Genomic DNA, 22,499 nt, shown 5'->3' with positions numbered 1-22,499 from the left:
AAGAATCCAGTCATATGAGAGTTATAGTGTCCTGTAGGTGAGATAATCAGTCAATAATAAATATTGATTGATTGATTATTGGATTTGGGGGTTTCCTTCCAGTCCTCATCCCATAATATTAATCCCATTCTTCTCTTCTTTTTTTAAGGACTTGAAGGAAATCAAAGAAAGGAAGAATGAAAATGATGGGTGAATTCTTTGGTTTTTTGCTGCTATGTGGAATAGTCTCTCTCTCCAGTCAGGTAAGGAGCCTGTTCACCTATGTTATACATACTTTATACATTATACCTCATATACATAGGAGGGTCAGCTGAAGGAACTGGGCATATTTGAGGACTTATCAAGAAGAAGAGAGGGAAGGTATGTTCTTTTAGACACCAAAAGACAGAATCCAGAGTGATGATTAGAAGTTGCAAAGAGGCAAATAGATGTGAATAATAACCCAATATTTAGAGCTAAGCTAGAGTGACCCATGATGATGCTCCTGTTCCACTCTCTCTTTTTGCCAAGGTTACAGAGTCAATAAGTGGCCAGCTGGGCCCTTTTTGGACTGTAGTCCTTCACTACAGGATGTCACATAGAGGCTAGATGTTGGGATGACCACTTACCGGGGCTGTTGTATTCCCACCACAAAAAGATTTCTTTTTGGTTATGAGTTGGACTGGATGATTCTGTGCCCTTTATGGGACAGCGTGGAGCAGGCCCTCAGTAAATACTTGTTTGAGGATGGACAAGCCCTTGTCCAGGAGGCAGCAATCTCCTTTTAGGAGCCATCATCCCACAAAGATACACTCTTGGCTTATCTTTATGCTACACCACAAAATATACTAGGGATCTTTTTCTGAAGCATTGGAGATGACAAACATTTATAGAATTGTGGAAAATCAGTAGGAGAAAGGAATCAGCCCAGATGTAGCACCATGCCTGAAACCCACCTCCAAGAATCATGGCAAGATCATTGCCTGTAAAAGATACTCAGGACTCTGCTTGGAATAATTCACAAGAAATAGACCTCTAGATGGGCACTTATGTTCTGAGTTGGAAAAGTTGTCTTCATAATGCAGGTGATTTCCTACATTATGAATATGGTGCAGCAGATATCCTAAAATGAGGAAGACCAAGGTTCCAATAATACCTCTGAACATACCCAGCTTGTTTAAGCAACCTTTTCTCAACCTCAAGTTCTTCGTTTATAAAATGGGGATAATAATACTTGTGGTATATACCTCACAAGGTTTTAATTATAGCAATAGATAGTATTTGAATAGTACTTTAAGATTTATAAAGTGAATTGTGCGTGATAACTCATTTAATCCTCACAGTCCCGAAAGATAAGTGCCATTATCATCTCCATTTTACATATGAGAAACTTAGAGATTAAGTGACTTGCCCACGCAATCAATATGTGTCTAAAGGAGGATTTTAATTCAAGTCTTCTGGACTGCCGCAGGCCCAGTGTTCTGTCTGCTGCACCACCTCCCTGCCATTATGTTATGAGGCTTAAATGAGATGAAGTACACAAAGTATTCTGTAAATGTTTCTTCAAGTTCTTTGGCATCAGCTGTTATAATAGCATTTTGGTTCGCTTTGGGTCGCTAATAATTTGAGTCACTTTTTTAAAATTATTCAAATTAGCACAGAAGGAATTTATAGCATATCCAGCTCAAAGGGCATCTTAGAGGAATCTAATTTAATCTCCCCATTTTGGCAGAGAAGGAAACTAAATCCCAGAAAAGTTGTGCTTTGCTCAGTGTCTATGGTGGAATCATGACAAGTAAAATACCCAGATCTATTGACTCCCGGTCCAGTGTTCTTATATCCTGAATTAAGTATTTGTTGAGAGCCTAAATAACATGCTCTCACAGAGGCCAGATTTTGGTGAGATACAGAAGTATACATACAGTCCCTTCCTTAAAGGAGATCCCAGTTTAGCTGAGGAGATGAGAAAATGAACTATTCTGGGAAAAATACTGACAAATGCAGGATGTTCGTGCAAAATGAAAGACTAATGCAGGCAACAAGCAACACAGAATCCATACAAAGGTGAAATTGGTGTAGGGGTGAGGTGATCAGGGAAGGCTTCCTGCAGGAGGTGGACTGTCCTGGGGCTTGGAATGATGGGTAGTGGGGAAAGTGGAATAGATGTACCTGGGAGAGGAAATTAGCTCAAAGGGAGAGAAGAACAGGAGTCCACATTGGAGAGGCTGCCTTGGGCGGCCACCCGGTTTGGCAGGTGGCCACTAAATAGCTGTTTCCTGAGATGGCCAGCACTCACACGGCTCTCTTCTCTCCCCTGGTTTCTTTGCAGACCCCTCACAACCGACCCAGGCGAGGAGCTAGATCTCAAACAGGTGAGTGAGAGGCAGCTGGGGAGGAAAGGAGTGAGGAAGCAGGGGCAGGGCGCCGGCAGCAGGGAGCCAGTTATACTAGAGTGGGGGGGGGGGGTTGGAGGGGGGTTAAGGATGCCCTTAAAGCGCACAGAACCCCGTTTGTGTAAGCCACGCGTGAAGCATGTTCTGCAAGGAGAACAAATACAATGAGATAGCTGTTTGTGTCTGTATGTGTGTATAGGTTTACACACACATATACAATACATATACACACAGAGACAGACACATATGGACATACACACGTACATGCATGTGCAGGTATGTGGGCACATGTATATGTATGATACACTTATACATATACAGACATATGCATACCTGGATGTGCAGGTATGTAGGTATGCACAAATATATACAATACATATACATATAGAGAGAAGACATATATGGGTATACACATATACATGCATGTGCAGCTATGTGGGCACACATACATGTATGATACATTTATACACATGCACAGACATATACACAGGTGTATGTATAGGTGTATAGGTATGCATACATGCACAATACATTTATACCTACACATATACAGAAGGCACACATATATACACATGTATACAATACATACATATATACATGTGTGGGTATTCAGGTGTACATACATGTATAATACATTTACACCTACACAACGCTCAGATGGACACATGTACATACATGCACACACATACAAGACATACATGCATGTGCAGGTGTATAGGTATGCACACATAATATGCATGTACACATTCAGACATGTACACACATATACATTCATGTAACACACATACATGTGCATGCATTGTGTAGATATATATGGATATAGATCTGCTTATCTCTATGCTATTGATGATTGTTAAACAGCAAGCATGTATTAAATACCTACTATATACCAGGCACTGTTCATTAATTCAGTCAATCAATAAGTATTTAATGAAATCTACCCAGAATAAGAAACTATATTAGGCAGCATAAATGAGACAGAGATGTTGAAGACCCGGTTCCTGTACTCAAAAGTGCGGATGGTCATGGAGCCATACATCTTAAAGAAGATTAGGGATGACAGATCATCTAGGCAAATGTCTGTTACTTACAGATAAAGGATCCAAGGTCCAAAGAAGGGGATATGTTTGCCCACATAGCTCCTTAGTGTCAAAGCTGGAACTCAAACTCTTTACAATCCAGAGCTTCTGGCTCCCAGTACAATATTCTTTCCTGGGCTGTAATCCCAGCCCCCCATGACTTGCTTTTTGGGTGAGAGGCTGTTTAATCTCTCTGTGACTTAGGTTTTTTCCATTTGTGCATTATCCATCACCTCTGACTGTCACCTTTTCTCTCACCCCAGTTAGGAAAAAAATCCAAATAGCCATTTGGAAGGGAACTTTGTTTTCTCACCTGAAAATGGTGATACAAATGCCTATTTTACTTCCTATCTTATAATTATTAATCAAAATAACACACTGAAAGTGCTTGAAAGCTTTAAAGTACTATGTAAATGTTAACTATTATTATTATTATTTGTAGGGGCTTTGTATTGAGACTATGGATTTCTCTTCATGGGATTTAGGAAACTAAGCACCATTTAGTGGGTAAAACACTAAATAGATCTGTCCTGCTTCTTGTTACAGCTGTCTGCAAAGATGAAAAAACCCAGATGATTTACCAGCAAAAGCAAACATGGCTGCGTCCTGGGCTCAGAAGTAACCGGGTAGAATTTTGCAGGTGTGACAGTGGCTACACTCGGTGTCACAGCGTACCTGTGCAAAGTAAGCATCACAATTGGGGTTTGCCCTCGAAACTCCAAATATTCAGTCTCACTCAAAGGAATTCTGTTTTTGGAAGGCCACAGTTTTTGAGAGAGAGAGGAAGAGAGAGAGAGAGAGACAGAGAGTTAGAGACACATATACTCACACACAGATAGAAAGAAACAGAGAGAGAAACAGAGAGAAACAGAGAGAGACAGAGACAGAGAGAGGGAGAGAAGGAAAGGGAGAAAGAGAGGAAGAAGGAGAAAGAGAGGAAGGAGGAAATGTTGGGAGCATTGAGTCTTCTTAGTCCCTCTGTAAAATGCTCCTCATCTCTGCTTATTGAAACATTTTCTAAGCTTTAAGAGCCAAATAAAATGCAGTTTCCTCTAGGAAGTTGATCCTGCTTACCTAGATCATGTGTTCCGTGCATACAAGGGATTATACCTTAGCTAAATTTTGCATTGTGCCCACTACCAAATACAGGACTCTGCATACAGTAGGTACTTAATAAATGCTTGTCAGATTGCTAGTGACTAAAATAATAACAGCCCTGATGGAAAATCTATTGCTAGGGGCAGCTAGCTGGGGCAGTGAATAGAGCACCAGCCCTGAAGTCAGGGGGACCTGAGTTCAAATTTGCCCTCAGACACTTAACACTTCCTAGCTGTGTGATCCTGGGCAAGTCACTTAACCCCAATTGCCTCAGAAAAAAAAAGTCTATTGCTAAAGTAACTGAGAATGATTGGGTCCAAAGTGATCATGAAAGTGTGTGTGGGGGGACAAAAAAAGGATGGACAAACTGATGAGCAGGAAATACATTTAGAAGTGAAGAAATTGTAGAGAGTTTTTCTTTTTTTCCTCTTAGGGTTGCTTTGAAAATGAACTCCATTTTTCTTTTCATTTAATAGGTTGCAGTGAACCAAGGTGCTTCAATGGGGGCACTTGCCAGCAGGCCTTGTATTTCTCAGATTTTATCTGCCAGTGTCCCAGAGGTTTTTCTGGAAAACAATGTGAAATAGGTGAGTGGTTGAGTGAGTGACTAAATCCCTACTCCACAGAGGCAGGCAGAGTGTGGAAAGAAGCCAACGGCCAGTCAGGATACTAAAGAGGGAAACATGGAGGTTTTAGGAGTGCAAGGCTTTAGTAGAAGGAATTCTGTTTCTAGGTCCAAGGTACAATATGAATAGAAAAGAGAAAGGAGGAAGGGAGGATAAAGCAACAGTGTTCAGTTTTTTTAATCATGTCTGACTCTTTATGACCCCATTTGGGGATTTCTTGGCAGAGATATTAGAGTGGTTTGACTTCTTTAGCTCAGTTTACAGATGAGGAAACTGAGGCAAATAGAGTTAAGTGACCCATCTAATAAATGTCCAAGGCCAGATTTAAATTCAGGTCTTCCTGATCCCAGTTCTGGGGCTCTGGTTACTGCCATCTAGATATCTTTGGCGATAGGTATGACTGGTTTGCTCTCCCTGGGGTCATTTTGGAATTTGTCCCATATCCTTTTGAGGGCTTTTCCTTTAGCACCTAGATTTGTCAGTCCCCTTCTCTCGCAGGCAAAGAGATCAGAAGTTTGGCAAATGGTCTGTGGACCCTGGAAGTTCAGCCACCATCTCTGTCATTAGCCAGTAGCATGACATTACTCAAATGGCTTAAGCACTCCAGCTCTCAGTTTCCTTTGGCCGTTAGCATATCCTCATGTGATTGTTGTGTAATGTATTGGGAGACAAAAAAAGCACTGGGTTTGAAGACTTGGGTTCAACTGCAGCTTTCTGCTATTTAATACCTAAGTGGTTTTGGACAAGTCATTAAAATTTTCTGAGGTATATTCCATTTCCTCATTTGTAAAATGAGAATGCTAGATGAAATTATTTCCAAAATTCTTTTTTTTTTAATTTTTATTTACAAGTTATATGCATGGGTAATTTTATAGCATTGACAATTGCCAACCTTTTGTTCCAATTTTTCCCCTCCTTCCCCCCATCCTCTCCCCTAGATGGCAGGATGACCAATACATGTTAAATATGTTAAAGTATAAATTAAATACAAAATAAGTATATATGTCCAAACCGTTATTTTGCTGTACAAAAAGAATCGGACTCTGAAATAGTGTACAATTAACCTGTGAAGGAAATCAAAAATGTAGGCGGGCAAAAATATAGAGATTGGGAATTCTATGTAATGGTTCTTAGTCATTTCCCAGAGTTCTTTCGCTGGTTGTAGCTGGTTCAGTTCATTACTGCTCCATTGGAACTGATTTGTTTCATCTCATTGCTGAAGATGGCCAGGTCCATCAGAATTGATCATCATATAGTATTGTTGTTGAAGTATATAATGATCTCCTGGTCCTGCTCATTTCACTCAGCATCAGTTCATTTAAGTCTTTCTGAAATCATCTTGTTGGTCATTTCTTACCGAACAATAATATTCCATAATATTCATATACCACAATTTATTCAGCCATTCTCCAATTGAACAAAATTCTTTACAGTTTGAAATACAAACAAGCTTCTTTCCTGCTTAAATTATGAGGCAAAATGCTTTAAAAATGATTGTCCCAGAAGCAGCGAGGTGGCACAGTGGATAAAAAAAGATTGCCCACCCAACAGATAAATTAATGCATCATTTTATTATGTTCCTCTTTATAAACAGATAATAAAGCAGTGTGCTATGAAGACTTGGGCCTCACCTACAGGGGGACATGGAGCACTAGTGAAAGTGGGGCTGAATGTGTAAACTGGAACATGAGTGTGTTGTACTCCAAACAGTACAATGGGCGGAGGCCAGACGCCCTCATGTTGGGACTTGGGAACCATAACTACTGCAGGTAAATGAGACTTAATTTGATTCTAGGAAGTTTTCTCAGGGAAAGAAAAAAACCTTTATAATGTGGGAGATTTTAAGAATTTCTAACTCTCTCTCTGCCTTCTGCCATGTAGGAACCCAGACAAAGACTCTAAGCCTTGGTGTTATATCTTCAAGAATGGCTATTACATCTGGGAGTATTGTAGCATCCCATCCTGCTCAAAAAGTGAGTGTACAACCTGAACGTCCCCACTGGCCTGGAGTAAGAGAAGCCAGCACCCTGTTGTGGGTATTGTTTCAGAGAAAAGCAGAAAAGGGGAACAAGGCAGTTTCTGATTTGTTTCATAGAAACAACGTGAGAGGCTGTTTTGTTTTTTAGAGGCAGGGGAAGAACAGGCTTTCTACAGAATGTGAAAAAGGTAGGGATTCAAGATTACAAAACATTCAGGAATTCAAGGGAAAACAAGTCACTACACTGTATCATAGTGCAGAGTGCCTCACTCTATGCATTACTAAGACCTAAGAAGCTGTGATTTTCACTCTTGGTTTGGTCTCTAACTTGCTATGTTGTTATGAGGGACATTCTTTTTTTTTATTAAGCTTTTTATTTCAAAACACATGCATAGATAGTTTTCAACATTCACCCTTGCAGAATCTTGTGTTCCATATTTTTCTTCCTCCTTCTCATCTTCCCTTCCCTAGATGACAAGCAATCCAATATATATTAAATATGTGCAAGTCTTCTATACATATTTCTACAATTATCATGCTGCACAAGAAAAATCAGATCCAAAAGGAAAAAAATAAGAAAGAAATAAAAGTGCAACCAAACAACAAAGAGTGAAAATACTATGTTGTGATCCACACTTAGTTCCCATAGTCCCGTCTCTGGGTGCAAATGGCTCTCTCCATCCCAAGACCATTGGAACGGTCCTGAATCACCCATGAGAGACATTCTTTAACCTCTCTGGGTCAGTTTCCCAAGATGCAGAAATGAAAAAATGATCGCTGAGGCTCCTTTTAGCTCCAAAATGCCAACTGATAATTTTAAATGAGACAGTTAGTCAGTTGTTTCAATAGAGGCAGGAGGAAGCTGTTTCTTCTAGGACTTGAGCAAACAAAAAGGAAGTAATAAAGTTTCAAATCCTCCTGAAAAGGGAGATGTTTGGCATCCTGCCTCTTCTTACCCCATTCCAAGCCTTGCCAGAAAATTTGATTTTTTATTTATTTTTTGTTTCATCTTTTTTTTCCCTCCCTTCTTACTCTAGGTTCCACTGAAGATTGCTATTTTGGAAGAGGTACATACTACCGGGGATCTCAGCACAAAACTGAATCAGGGACTTCCTGCCTAAGGTGGAATTCTCCACATGTGAAAGGCAAAATGTATACAGTATGGAGGAAGAATGCATGGGACTTGGGCCTGGGCAATCATAATTTTTGCCGGTAGGTATATCTTTGTATCTATGAGGCTAGTTTTGTGTGTATGTGGGGAGAGAGTAGGGGTAATTTTTGATGTTTCAAGTTAAAATATTAATAGATTTTTAAGGCCTTGTCTATCAGAAATTCCAATAATTTCCATATAGTTTACATATCCTTCCACATTCCCGTGAAAATAGATTTCCACTCTCATTTTTGTTGGGAAAAAAACCCCACACAGAGAAAAGTTAAATTTGAACTCAAATAGTCATTGAAAGAATCAAATGTAGAACACGTGTCATGATTCCCAACTAATGAGTTCTTCTGTGATGTATCTTTTCCTCTAAACTCTAAGAAAATAGCTAGCATTTATATAGAAATTTAAGGTTTTCAAAACATTTCACAAATATTCACTCATTTATCCTCATGACAACCTTGGGAGGTAAGTGCTATTATTCCCATTTTACATATAGGGAAACCAAGGCAGAACAGGGTTAAGAACCTATCTTAGTATGTCTGAGTTAGTAAGTACCTGAGAAAGGATAGGATTCCAGCTTTCTGAATCCAGGTCTAATGCATTATATACTGAGCTATCAAGTTATCCCTATAAATAAATAAATTTTCTTTCTATAAATAAACAATTAGATAAACCAATTAGTACATGGATCTATGAGAGTGTCTCCAACATCCATTATATAACAATATAACTCATTCCTAAAAATTGATTTTAAGACTATTATATATGCTTCATTACCATGTTATCTAGAGGTAGCTAATATTCAAGTTAGTTTGAAGGGGCCCTAAATAGCACTACAGAATTAATTATTCTTACCAATACATGTCAGTCAATATATTATTAAGACTTTCTTGTTCTCCACAATTTTGTTGTAAACACTATTCCTAGAAGAGATTTGGGAATTCAGTTGACTCACCTATCAAGCTGACTCCTCTGGCCCTTTTTGGCTAGTGAACAGTAGAACATTGCAGCCTGCTTAATATTACTCAATTAAACAACACATTTTTTTTCCCAAAAGAGAGGGAGTATTATGGAGACATTAAAAATCTTACATTTCACATTCCACTCTCTATACTAGATTTGAGAATATTGGGAGTAGGGAAGGTGAGGGGAGGATGTAGACCCTTTTTAAGGTATGGGAATCTAGAGGGCACAGTGGAAAGGATGCCAAATGGGGAATTAGGAAGACTCATCTTTGTGAGCTGAAATCCGGCCTCAGATGCTTATTAGCTATACAATCCTGGGCAAATCATTTAACTGTATTTGCCTCGGTTTTCTTATCTGTAAAATGAGCTGGAGAAGGAAATGGCAAACTACTTCAGTATCTTTGCTAAGAAAACTTCAAATGGGGTCATGAAGAGTAGGACAGGACTGAAAAACAAATGAACAACATCATAGAGGAAGTGGAATTTGATTAATGGGAAAGATTTGAAGAGTGATGAAGAGTACTTGAAATTATGTCATAAGAAGATACATTGGAAAAGGCTAATGAAGAAAAGGATGGCTATCTTCCATTATCTATAAGGCCATCATATGAATAAAGAAACCAGAGAACAGAACTAAAAATAGTAGATAGTCGCTACAAGGAAAGTCCCTGTGTCTTCCTGATAATTACAAATTTTCTAGCAATGGAATAGCCTGTTTTGATAGTTAGTGAGTTCCTTGTTGTTGAAAGTCAAGTGAAGAATAGAGGTCCATGTATTTGGGATGTTTTGGTGGAAATGTAAATCTTAAGGTATAATTATGGGTTCTAGGTTTGCAACCTGAACCAAATTAAAATGTATTTAGGAAATATTTAATAAAATTAAGAAAAATATAACATGGATTATATTAATTTGTGTTTTTTTAAGTCAGTAAGTGGCTACTAGGGATCCATATTTACTTAAGTTTAACATCACTGGAGAGGTCAAGTCCCCTGTGATTTGCTAATTGAGAAAATCTGGGTAAGTAAAATGCTTCAATCTCTTTGCTTTCAGGAATCCTGACAATGACATCAAACCCTGGTGCCATGTGCTAGAGGGTCGTCAGTTGACATGGGAATACTGCGACATACCCAAATGCTGTAAGAGGCAGACTTTTGGCATCCTCTTTTGTTGCTTTCTCTAGCTCTTTCTCTTCCCTTCTAGTTAATCTGTGATTATAGTAGCCACTCCTCCAGTGGGTCAGGAACTTGGCAGGAGCTCAAAAGTCATTTTGTCATGTTTGTTCCTTAACCTGACAATTAATGATTGTTGATGCAGGTTTCCATTGCCCATTGAGTGAGGTAGGTGGGAGGAATCACTGGTCTCCAGCTGGCAGTCTGAGGAAAGATGTCAAGTGGATCTAACCCTCCCCACCATGAATACTCTGAATCCTCCCTCCCATTCCCCCCTCACAAAATCTCTCCTTTCAGTTTTTAATCACATGCTTCAGCTTGTGCAGAAGATCTAGGTCAGCAAGAGTGGGTAGGTGAAAAGAGAATAAAGAGGAAAATCATGGTTGCCATCTTTCCAGATTGTCCCTTGAATGCTCAGTATTCCAACCAAATTGACTTGTTTGCTGTTCTCCAAATACAACCCTCCATCTTCTTCCTCCACAATTCTTCACAAGCTGTCTTTTGTGCCAGAATAGTCTTTACTTATTCATTCAACAATTGTTAATTAAGACCTAACTATATGATGGACCCTATGCTAATACTAGGGGATACAAAAACATAAAGGAAATGGTCCCTGCCCTCAAGAAGCTTGTGCTCTATTGGGGGGAAACAACATGGGTATATAAAATTGAATACAAATATGTATACACATATACATATATATATATGATATATATACATATACATATATACACATACAAATGAATGCATGTATATATGTATATATTCATACTGTATACATACATATATGTATATATGTGTGTGTATGTATATATGTATATGTGTATATGTATATATATATATATATATATATGGAGTATAGAGAGAGACAGAGAGACAAGAGGGGCAAGCAGACATAGATAAGCAGAGACAGAGATAAGGTAGAGAGACAAGAGTGAGTAATTTCTGGTGGAAGAGCACTAACAACTGGGAAAATTAGGTGACTTCAGAAGGAAACCAGGGATTCTAAGAAGCAGAAGGGAGGATAGTGCTTAAGAGGCATGGGAGATAGCTTATATAAAGGCATGGAGGCAAGGAGATGGGATATGGTATTCAGGGAATAGTAAGTATGCCAGTCCATCTGGAATGGAGGACCCATGAAGGAGAGTAGGGTACAAGAAGCCTTGAAAGGTAAATTGGAGCCATATTACAAAGGACTTTTCCTCTTGCAACCTCTAATTCCCTTCAAACCTTGACTCAAGTACCAATTCTTTCAGAAGACTTTTCCTGATTTATCCCAGTTTCTCTCCCCAGTAGAATGTAAGCTCCTTGAAGGCAGGGGAGAGATTGCTATGATCTGAGGCAGTTGTGGAAGAGGTGCTGGATAAGATGGATAGAATTTGGAGAAGAGTGAGAAAAAAGAAAAGAACAGAAGAGAGAGGAGAGGGCATTGTATGCTAGGTGAATAACATATTTCCTATAGACTTCTTCATCATTTTGTGGGCTTATAGAAACTATCTATTTTGCCAGAGTTCAGAATACTAAAATTGGGAAACCAAATGGGTTCCCAAGAACCCTTGCAGACCTCTGCAAGGTCTGATCTCCTCCTTTTTCTTTGTACTTTTCCTCCAGCTAATTGTGGCCTGCGGCAGTATAAAGAAAGCCAGTTTCGAATTAAAGGAGGCCTCTTTGCTGACATCACCTCTCATCCTTGGCAAGCTGCCATTCTGGCCATGAACCGGAGATCCCCTGGGACAACACGTTTTCTGTGTGGAGGAATACTGATTGACTCCTGCTGGGTTCTCTCTGCAGCCCACTGCTTTGAGGAGAGGTAAGAATGAGGAAAACTTACAAGTTATTCTTCTCCTCCAGACACTGAAATCAGAGAAAACTCTTAAAGGAAATCTGACAGTTTGGGGAATACTCATCCATGGAAGGACAATTTCTCTGTGGCCACTCTTAATTTGCTTTTCTTGGTTGGGATCTATGATTTCATTGATGTGCAGGGAATTCCTGGTGAGAAAACTCCCTCCACCATTTCAGATGGAAAATTATTCCCTAATTTATGTTCTTAGGAAATTGTCTAGAGTGCCAAGAAATTAAATGGCTTGCCCAGAAACATAGTCATATGTCATAAGTGGAACATGACCCCAGGTCTTCTTCTTCTTCTTCTTTTTTTTCCTGCAAGACAATTGGGATCAAGTGACTTGCCCAGGGTCACACACCTAGTAAGTGTTAAATGTCTGAGAACGGATCTGAACTCAGGTCATCTTGACTCCAGGATGGGTGCTCTAAGCATTGTGCCATTTAAGTCTTCTTGACTCTAAGTCACCTCTCTGTGTCTTTTCTATGACTCCACCCTCTGCAATATCTGAAGATGGTCTAATTCTGGGTCAGCCCTGGGAATACAGAGCCAGACAATTTATTCCACTTCCTAGTTTGGAACAGTCCCAGATTATGACTGGTTTTGGGGAGGTTGGGAAATTTCCAGTTACCACAGTTATCAGTGTCAATTTATGATCTCCGGAGTCATTAAACAAACTTGAATACTAGTGGAGGTGGAGGAAGCTCCAGAGTTGGAGAATGAAGTTGGGTCTAATCTTGTGAAACTGCTCAAGATGACAGACCTTTGGGCAATTTTTTGTTATTCCTTGGAGGTTGTCCAATCTCAGTCTATTTATATTAGTAAAATGGCTTTTTTTCCCTTTTTCTAGATTCTTTTTTAAAGGCAATGGAAGAAAACAAAGAATGATGAGTGATAGTAGTATAATAGGGAGTTCATTCCAGTCATGCAGGTACTGAGAGTGGACTTCCATTGCTTCAATTTTTATTCATTATAATTTTTATTATTCTTGGGAGTTAATAGCTGAGTCCTTTCTCTGCACATGGTTTTCAGAGACAGATTGGCATTCAGAGATTGAAAAGTGGCTCATATAAGCATAGGATTGAGAACTGGAAAGAACTTCATTTTATAGGTGCAGAAACCGAATTGTTCAAATGCACAATCTCTGAAAGCAACTAAGACATATAAATAAGCCTAAGAAGTCATTAAATGATTATTTTTGCAATGACTAATCTTGATTCTGGAGATTAGGTGATAAAACACTTTTCTGCTCTTAGAAGAGTTGAGATCATAGGTACAGGATATTGCCTAACAGATAATAGTTGCTTTGTTGGCCATTTTTGCTTAACTTTTAAAATTTATTATTATTAAAAAGGAGGGTTCAGTGTATGTATGTGTGTGAGAGAGTGTGGGTATGTGTGTATGTGTGTGTAGGAGGTATGGCTGGAAATCATCATGATGTATAAAACAAAAGGCATCAAGCAATAAATCTTTTTTTCAAAATTTTAAGTAAAAGAAGTTAAAAGGATAGAGCTCTTGGGCTGCTACATATTGACTCTTCTTCCTTGACTTCATCATGAAATTTAAGACTAAAAGTGAAGATAAAAATGGCACTGGGGTTAAGTAGACTGACATAAGTTATAGGGTTTTTTCCTTTTTCTTCTTGGACCATTTTTTCTTGAACCATTCCCACATCATGGGACATTCTCATTGCATTACAATCTGGTGATGATATGAATAGATTTTTGAGCCAAGAAAGGATCTGTATTGTGGTGTTAAGGAATAAAGTAAGCATACAAGGGCTCTTACTGGGTTTGAGGTCTGATGTTCTTTAAAGGGACCAACTCTCTAAGAAAGCTTCCATCTTACTGGACATGTTTCATCATAAGTATTGAACATTTCAAGGTTCCTAGGCTACCATGAGATCTTCTTGTCCCTTCCCAGTGCTATATGAAGCTTAACTCCTTTCTGAACTCCATCCCATATATTACCAACTGCCTGTTCCATGCACCTTTCTCCATTGGATGACCCCTAGGCATATATATCAACCTTAATATGTCCAAAATACAATTCATTTTCCCTCACAAACTCATCCCTCCAATTTTCTCTGTTTCTGATGATGGTACCACTATCCTTCAAGTTACCAAGGTTCACGACTTTGGAATCATCTTATTCTTCTCTCTCTCAAACTTCATATTCAAGTATTCATTTCTCTTTCTACAACCCTTACAACTGTCTCCTTCTTTCCATTCCCATAGCCTCCATCCTTGTCAGGCCTTTGTTAATACTAACTAGTCTACTAATTGGTCCTTCTGCTTTCAGAGACTCCTTTTTCCAATATACCTTCAACCTAACTCCTGCTCAATGTCATTCCCTATTTAAAAAATCTTCAATAGTTCCTTATTACTCATTGGATAAAATACTAACACCTCAATCTGGCATTTAAATACCTTCACAACCAATCTGACTTCCACTCGCCTTTCCAATCTTATTTCCTGTTGCTCTTTTTTGCACATTTTCTGTTCCAAATTGTCCTGGTTGCTCTTCTTTGTATACAAGATTCCATGTCAAGTCAACAATCTTTTCTTTTCTTTTTTGACATTATTTTAAATTTATTTTGCTAAATATTTGCCAATCATATTTTAAAATAGTGTTTTTTCAATTACATGTAAAGACAATATTTTGGCATTTATTTTATATTTTTCCATTGGAGGAAAAGATATTTTCTTTATTCAATAGTATTTTAATTTTCCAATTACATGTAATGATAGTATTCAGCATTCATGTTTATAAGATTTGGAATTCCTATTTTTTTCTCCCTCTCTCCCTTACCTCTCCCTTTCCCAAGACAGTAAACAGCCTGATATAGGTTGTACATGTAAAATACTTTTAAACATATTTCCATATTAGTCATATTGTAAAAGAAAAATTAGAACAAAAGGGGAAAAAATCATGCGAAAGAAAAAGCAGACAAACCAACAAACAAAAATTGTATGCTTTGACCTTCATTCAGGCTTCAGAGTGCTCTCTTTCTGGATGAAGATGGCATTTTCTTTCTCAAGTCTATTGGAATTGTCTTAGATCAATGTATTTTAGCATTCATTTTATTAAAAATTTTTAGTTATAAATTTTCTCCCTCCCTGCCATCTCTCCCCCCTCTCTATGATGGTAAGCAATTTGATGTAGGTTATATATATGCAATCATGTAAAACCTATTTCTATATTAGTTATGTTGTGAAGGAAGAAACAGTTTGCAAGAAAAAATTTATAATTTGCAAAAGGAAAAAACAAGTATTTATTTTCTCTGCCATCTTATCTTAGCACAAATGGTCCTTCATGTATGAAATGTAAGACCTTCTTCCCTCAGTCTTATAAAACTAATTTTTTTCAAAGGACAGCTCAAGTACAACCTTCTACATGAGTTTTTTCCTGATTACTTAATTATGAAATTGTTTTATATTTCTCTCTTGAATTTATCCTGTTACTTTTTATCTTTAAATATACTTTGCATTTAAATATTTGCATTTCATCTAGTAGAATTTAAGATTCTTGAGGAATTAAGACTTTCATTTTTTTCTTTAGACTTTTAAAACTCTAGCACCAAATACATGTAGCATTGGTCAATCATTTCAGTCACATCCACTTCTTGTGACCCTATTTGGGATTTTCTTGGCAAAGATACTGGAGTGGTTTGCCATTCCTCCTCCAGTTCATTTCACAGATGAGGAAACTGAGGCAAACAGGGTGGAGTGACTTGCCAGGGTCACACAGCAAATGTGTGTGTGAGGTTGGATTTGAACTCAGAAAGATGAGTTTTCCTGACTCTGGGCCCCACTTAGCTGCCCCAATATGCATAGTAGATACTTAATATTTTTGGATTCAATTTCAACCCACTTTCCTGTTCATGTGGTCATGTAAGAAGTTTTTATGACAATAGTCATTTAAGGACTGAAACCTTTTTTTTCAACAGTTTGAAAGCTCATGAACTCAAGGTGATTCTAGGCAGGACCTACCGGGAGAAGAAAGAAGAAAATGAACAAGAGTTTGAAGTGGAAAAATACATTATCCATGAAAATTTTGTTTTAGAGACTTTTGACAATGATATTGGTAAGACCTTCCCTAAATTTATCCCTTCTGAAATATGGCCCTTGTCAATACATATATGCCCATAATCTGTAGCTCCTCACCCTTTATAGTACTCTTCTGGAGATGTGTATGTGTATGTGTGTGAGTGTGTGTGTGTGTGTGTGTGAGAGTGAGTATGTGTGTGTATGTGTGTGTGTGTGAGTGTGTGTATGTGTGTATGTGTGAGTGAGTGTGTATGTGTGTGTGTGTGTATGAGTGTGTGTGTGAGTGTGTGTATGTGTGTGAGTGTGAGTGTGTGTATGAGTGTGTGTGTGTGTGTGTGTGTGTGTGTGAATGCACATACTCAGCTATGTATAGAGTGGGGAGGAGGGAGCATTTGCACACAGGATTTAGCATTCCCTTCCTTGTCTCTCTTCTCAGCGCTCTTGCAGCTAAGACCTAAATCTGACTCACTACAATGTGCCCAGGAAACCAGCTACGTTCGGACAGTCTGCCTTCCTGATGCAGGCCTGAAAATGCCTGACTGGACAGAATGTGAGCTCTCTGGCTATGGCAAACATGAGGAGAGTAAGTGCAATTCTCACTGGTCACAGGGAGTTTCTAACCATGACAACTCTGCAGAACGCCAAGAGATGCTATAGAACAGTGCTCCCAGAAGACAGAGAGCTCTAGTTTCCATCCACTCTCTCCCTGTGACTTTAGTCACAGTATCAGCTCTGTTTCTTTACTCTTACCTTTGTACAATTGCAATGTGCTTGCCTAACTCATAGAATCTTTTTGCAGATCAGAAGAGAGAATAAATATGGAAGCGCTTTTTGAGGAGTAATTTTTAGCATGCTTCTCACCTCTTGGCCAAGAACGGATAGACTAGTCCAGGGCTTTTTAAACTTTTTCCACTTGTGACTTTTTTTCTCCTGAGAAACTTTTATGCAACCCCGGATATATAAGTATGTAAAATAGACATATAAATCAAATATTTACTGATAATAAACTATAAAAAATTTATTTTTAAAACAATTCTTTGGTATACATATAATTTTGCCATTTATTAAAGACAAAAGCAAATTTTCATACTAATGAGGTGAATGTACTTGTTTATTTTTACATAAAGAATTAAATCTTGGCAGAATATTTGAAACCTTTTGCTATTTGCCAAAATATTTGTGACCCCCATATTCAGTTACCCCCTTATGGGGTCATGGTAGACAGTTTAAGAAGCTCTGGAATAGAAGTACAAGGTGAGACATATTTTCAGAAACAGTGAATGTGATGATATGTTTTCTTGACTAATGTGTTACAAGGAAAGGCTTCTATTGGGCATAGGACTCAAGGTCAGTGAGTAAGTTAGAGATACACAAAAAAGCATGAATAAAACATTAAAAAATACACAGAAGAAAATAGATACATTCAGAAAGAAACACAAACAGGGCAATTTTGTTACTACTTTGATAAATTTAACATTCCCTTTTAAAAACCAATCTGTACATATTTACAAGAGGCAGCTAAATGGCAACTTAGTGGCAACTAAAAGCACTAGGTCTGAAGTCAGGAAGACCTGAATTCAAATTCAGACTCAGATACTTACTGGTCTTAGTCCACCGAGAAAGGATATGGCCAATCACTCCAATATCTTTGCCAAGAAAACTCCATGGGTGGTAAGAACCACAGGATCAGAGTCAGACAGACTAAACACCTACAAAATATTTAAAATCTTCTTTTTTGCATTTCTTTCATTTGTATTTATTTAATGAAATGTTTATACTAATAATGCACATTTTAAAAAAATTTTATAGTTAACTGATTTTTTTTTAATGCACAGTTTTTAAAAAGAGTAATTACGTGAGATGTCTAGTGCTCTACAGATGACAGGGATCAAGAATCAGTCCCATTTCTTTTCTATAGGAAGGAACTAAGGTTGTAGGAGGAAGCATGAAATTCTTTCTCTTTCTTGCAGCTTCCCCTTACTACTCTGAGAAACTAAAGGAGGCCCACGTTCGTCTATACCCTTCCAGCCGCTGCACATCGCTCCACATGTTTAATAAAACGATCACAGAGAACATGCTCTGTGCCGGCGACACGAGAAGTGGGGGGACAGAAGTAAACCTACATGATGCTTGCCAGGTAAGTAGGTTTTTCCCGTCACTCACATGAGGAGGTTGTAGCCAAGAAAAACTACTCAGAACAGAAGAAATGCATTTAATCTCAAGAAGCCAATGTAAACTTCAGGGGTGTTAGAGAAGGGCCCTTGAGACCAGTGGTGGAAAAAGACCAAAGAGTCTTAAGTGAAATAAATTGTTAGAAATTTCCTTAGTTTCTGGGAAGGAAACTCCACCTGGTGCTGGATTTCCTGCAAGCCCATTCAGTGAACTGAATGTTGTAATGACAAATGAAACACCAATACAGGCAGTGTGGTCCAGGAGAAAGCTGGCTGAACTCGGGAGTCTGAGAGCCTTGGGTGAGGGCTCAGTTTGCAATGGTTCCATCGCAGGTCCTTGTGGTTATTTACTTGAGAGAATCAAATGAGAAGATAATTGTACAGTGCTTAGCACAGGGCTTGGGACAAAAGAAGCGTTATATATTTGTCAGCTATGGTCATATTTATTATTTGTCATTTCATCTCTCTGGGACTCAGTTTCCTCATCTGTAAAATGGGAGGATTGGCCTAAATGAACTCTAGGGTTTCTTCTAGCTCTTATGTATCTGGAAGTTGATTTCTACACATTCTGGGAATGGGAATCTCTTCTAAGAAAGAGCAGGAAACACTCTTTAGGTAGTACCATAGATACAGTGTTAGGTTTGGAGTCAGAAAACCCTGGGTTCAAATCCAGCTTCAGATACTCACCAATTGTGTGATGCTGAGCAAAGCCACTTTGTGTACCTCAGTTTCCTTATCTCTAAAATGAGCTGGAGAAGGAAATGGCAAACAACCCCCAATTGGGGTCACAAGGATTTAGACATGACTGAAATTGGTGCAAGGAAAGAGAATGAAAACATTTATGCATGAACTTCTTCCTTCGGCCTCCTTCAAAACTTAACTCAGGTGCCGGTTCTCATGGAAAACTTTCCCTTAATAGGGGTATTCTCAGATTCTCCATCTGAAAAATGGGGATAATAATAGGCTTGTTGTGAGGATTAAATAAGATAACATATGTAAACTGCTTCTATGATAATGTAAAAAATAGAAGACATCAATTAAAACTTATTAAAATAATAATGGTACTTGCATAGCACTTTAACATTTGCAAAGCACTTTATAAATATTGTCTCATTTGATCTTCACAACAACCCTTGCTAGGTGCTACATTTTCATGCTCATTTTACAAATGAGGAAACTGAGGTATACAGAAGTTAAATGACTTAGTTTCGGGTCATACAGCTACTATGAGTCTGATGCCAGATTCCAACTCAGACCTTCCAGATTCCCACTGCACCATTGTGTTGCTATATAAATCCTAGCCCTTACTATTGAAACTAGCATTTATTAAATGCCTATGGTGTGCCAGGTACTATTAATAAGTATTTCACAAATATTATCTTATTTGATCTGTGCAGTAATTCTGAAATGTAGGTGATGTTATTAATGGAATGAAACAGAGGTAGACAGACTTGCCTAGAATCACATAGCTAATAAATATCCAAAGTCATATTTGAACTCAGGTCTTTCTAGCTCCAGGATTAACACTATGTACCAAACCATGTAAATCTCTCTTACATGTTGTTTTACTTGGTAGAATAAAAAGGAATATTTCATTTTTATAAATACAAAAATGGGTACAGTAGGCACCTAAATAGGTGCTTGTTGACTGATTATGTGTTAACTATATTGAGAGCTGTCCTGCCGATCAGCAGAGGAAATATAAAATTTTTCATAGAATTGCAAGGAAGTTAGAAGACTGGGAAATAGGATATGGGAGATTTTATATCCTAGAGAAACAATCCATTTAGGAACAATAGCAGCAAAACTATATAGCCAACTAATTGAAACTCTAAAAAGGCAAATTGTCAAGGAGTTCTGTGGGCTGCCACTCCTCTGCGTGATAGAGGACTTAGATTCTGTAGTCACTTGGGCTGGGCACAAAGCAGGCAGGTCAGCAGAATGATTCAGCTGGAAAGCTGGGTCCTGCCAGCAGGTGCAGAAAGTGCTAATTATGTACTCCATGGGGAAAGAGTTCTGCACTTGCCTCCAATTCTGTTATTTACTACCCATGAGACCATGGCCCATTACCCTCTTTTCTAGGTCTGTTTCTTCACTGGTGAAATAAAGATCTCTTCTAACTTTGGATGATAGGATCATGGGATATATAAAAGTTTTCTAGTCCAATCCTTTCAGTTTACAGATGAGGAAACTGAGGCTGACAGAGATGACTTTAATTGCCCCAGGCAACTAACGGCAGCTAAGGGGTGTGGTGGATAGAATACTAAGGAATTCAAATCCAGCCTAAGACACTATATATGTGATCATTTAACCTCTATTTGCCTCAGTTTGCTCAACTATTAAATGAAGGTAATAAAAGCACCTGCCCTCCTAAGATTGTTATGAAGATCAGATGAGATAATATTTGTAAAGCACTTAACACATAACAGATACATTTTAAACGTTTATTTACTTCTTTCTTTCCTTCCAAAGTCACACAAACAGAGCAAGGAATTAAAACTTAGTTCCCCTGACTCCAAATCTGAGGCTCTTCCCATTTCACTTTGATGGCTTCCCAGCAGAGCAAGTCCTAGATGTAGGAGACAAAATACCTGGGTTTAAATCCCAATTACACTACTTAATAGCACATAAAGCAATTTAGGCCGTCTAATCCAACTACTTCGTTTTATAGATGAGGAAATTAAGACTCTAATGAAGTTAGATGATGTTCCCAAGGTCACAGTGGAAGAGGCATTTTTCTTTTCTTTGAAAGGTTTTCAGAGATGGTTTCTTGCAATTATTTCTTTTTTAAATAGTATTTTATTTTCCTACATACATGCAAAAAAAAGTTTTCAACATTCATCTTTGCAAAATCTTGTGTTCTAATTTTTTCTCCCTCCTTTCCCCCTGCCCCCTCCCCAAGACAGCAATCAATCCAAAATAAGTTACACACATGCAATTCTTCTAAACATATTCGGCATGCTGTGCAAGAAAAATCAGATCAAAAGTGAATAAAATTAGGAAAAAACAAGGAAACAAGCAATACAACAACAACAAAAAAATGGAACTATTCTGCTCATATCCTCATTCAGTCTCCATAGTTCTCTCTCTGGATGCAAATGGCACTGTCCAAACCAAGTCTATTAGAATTTGCAATTATTTCTTAAATAATGGGGGTGATCAGAGATCCATCTGCTCCCTGCTTCTGGCTGGGGGCTTACACTTTGGCTCCTTCCTACCTTTCCAGAGTTCTTACATTGTATTTCTCTCCATGCACTATGCAATTCAGCCACTGGCTTTCTTGCTGTTCCTCCCACGACAGTTACTCTGTCTCCTACATCTGTAACTCATCACATCTGCCCTCCAAGTCCAGAATGTTCTCCCTCCTCACCTCACCCAACTTAACTCCCACTTTTTTCAGCATACCCATGCTTATGTTTTGTAAATAAAAAGCTTTAATTAAAAAGAAATAAATAAAAATAAAAAGATCTAAGCATAACCTTGATGACAAAGGCTCGGGTGGCCTTACCCAACCCAAGACACTTCTTTTGACAGGGGAAAGCTAAGTGGTTCAGTGGATGAAGCACTGGGGCTCAAATCAGGATGTCCAGAGTTCAAATTCAGCTTCAGACACTTAATAGCTTCAGGACTTTATAAAAGATAGAGAGTAGTTTTTCAGTAAATTAAACTGCAAAAAAAACCAAAGGCAGTTATCTCTATTTGCAATCTCCAGACATGGTGGCAGGACTCAGCCGGGTGGCCCAGGTGATTGATGAATTTGTCCTTCCGTTACAGGGTGATTCTGGGGGTCCGCTTGTGTGCATGAAGAATGACCGCATGCATCTGATTGGGATTGTCAGCTGGGGCATAGGATGCGGAGAGAAGGACGTTCCAGGTGTATACACCAAGGTTATCAATTACCTCAAGTGGATCGAGGACAAGAGGAGGCTCTGAACAGCAAAAAACCAATCATCCTCATCATCTTTGGTCTCCCATCTACTTCCCTCT

The 22,499-nt window shown here is 38.4% G+C and overlaps 1 protein-coding gene across 2 annotated transcripts in view; it reads left to right on the top strand.

The window, feature by feature from the left end:
* The window catches only part of PLAT (plasminogen activator, tissue type), a 39,537-nt gene that overhangs the window by 16,283 nt on the left and 755 nt on the right, over positions 1–22,499 (top strand). For both annotated transcript variants that reach the window (XM_003758031.4, XM_031950773.1), the window contains 13 exons: positions 149–242; positions 2,309–2,351; positions 3,998–4,135; positions 5,026–5,136; positions 6,770–6,944; positions 7,057–7,148; positions 8,191–8,365; positions 10,331–10,416; positions 12,061–12,259; positions 16,242–16,378; positions 16,778–16,924; positions 18,312–18,478; positions 22,287–22,499. The exon at positions 22,287–22,499 is cut by the window's right edge and continues 755 nt beyond it. In XM_003758031.4, coding sequence (XP_003758079.3) covers positions 177–242; positions 2,309–2,351; positions 3,998–4,135; positions 5,026–5,136; positions 6,770–6,944; positions 7,057–7,148; positions 8,191–8,365; positions 10,331–10,416; positions 12,061–12,259; positions 16,242–16,378; positions 16,778–16,924; positions 18,312–18,478; positions 22,287–22,445 — 1,695 coding nt within the window. In that variant the 5' untranslated portion in view covers positions 149–176 and the 3' untranslated portion in view covers positions 22,446–22,499. The remainder of the gene's footprint in view (positions 1–148; positions 243–2,308; positions 2,352–3,997; positions 4,136–5,025; positions 5,137–6,769; positions 6,945–7,056; positions 7,149–8,190; positions 8,366–10,330; positions 10,417–12,060; positions 12,260–16,241; positions 16,379–16,777; positions 16,925–18,311; positions 18,479–22,286) is intronic.

This window comes from Sarcophilus harrisii, chromosome 2 (assembly GCF_902635505.1).
Source record: "Sarcophilus harrisii chromosome 2, mSarHar1.11, whole genome shotgun sequence".
Taxonomy (NCBI): Eukaryota; Metazoa; Chordata; class Mammalia; order Dasyuromorphia; family Dasyuridae; genus Sarcophilus; species Sarcophilus harrisii.
This window is presented reverse-complemented; position numbering and strand designations above follow the sequence as displayed.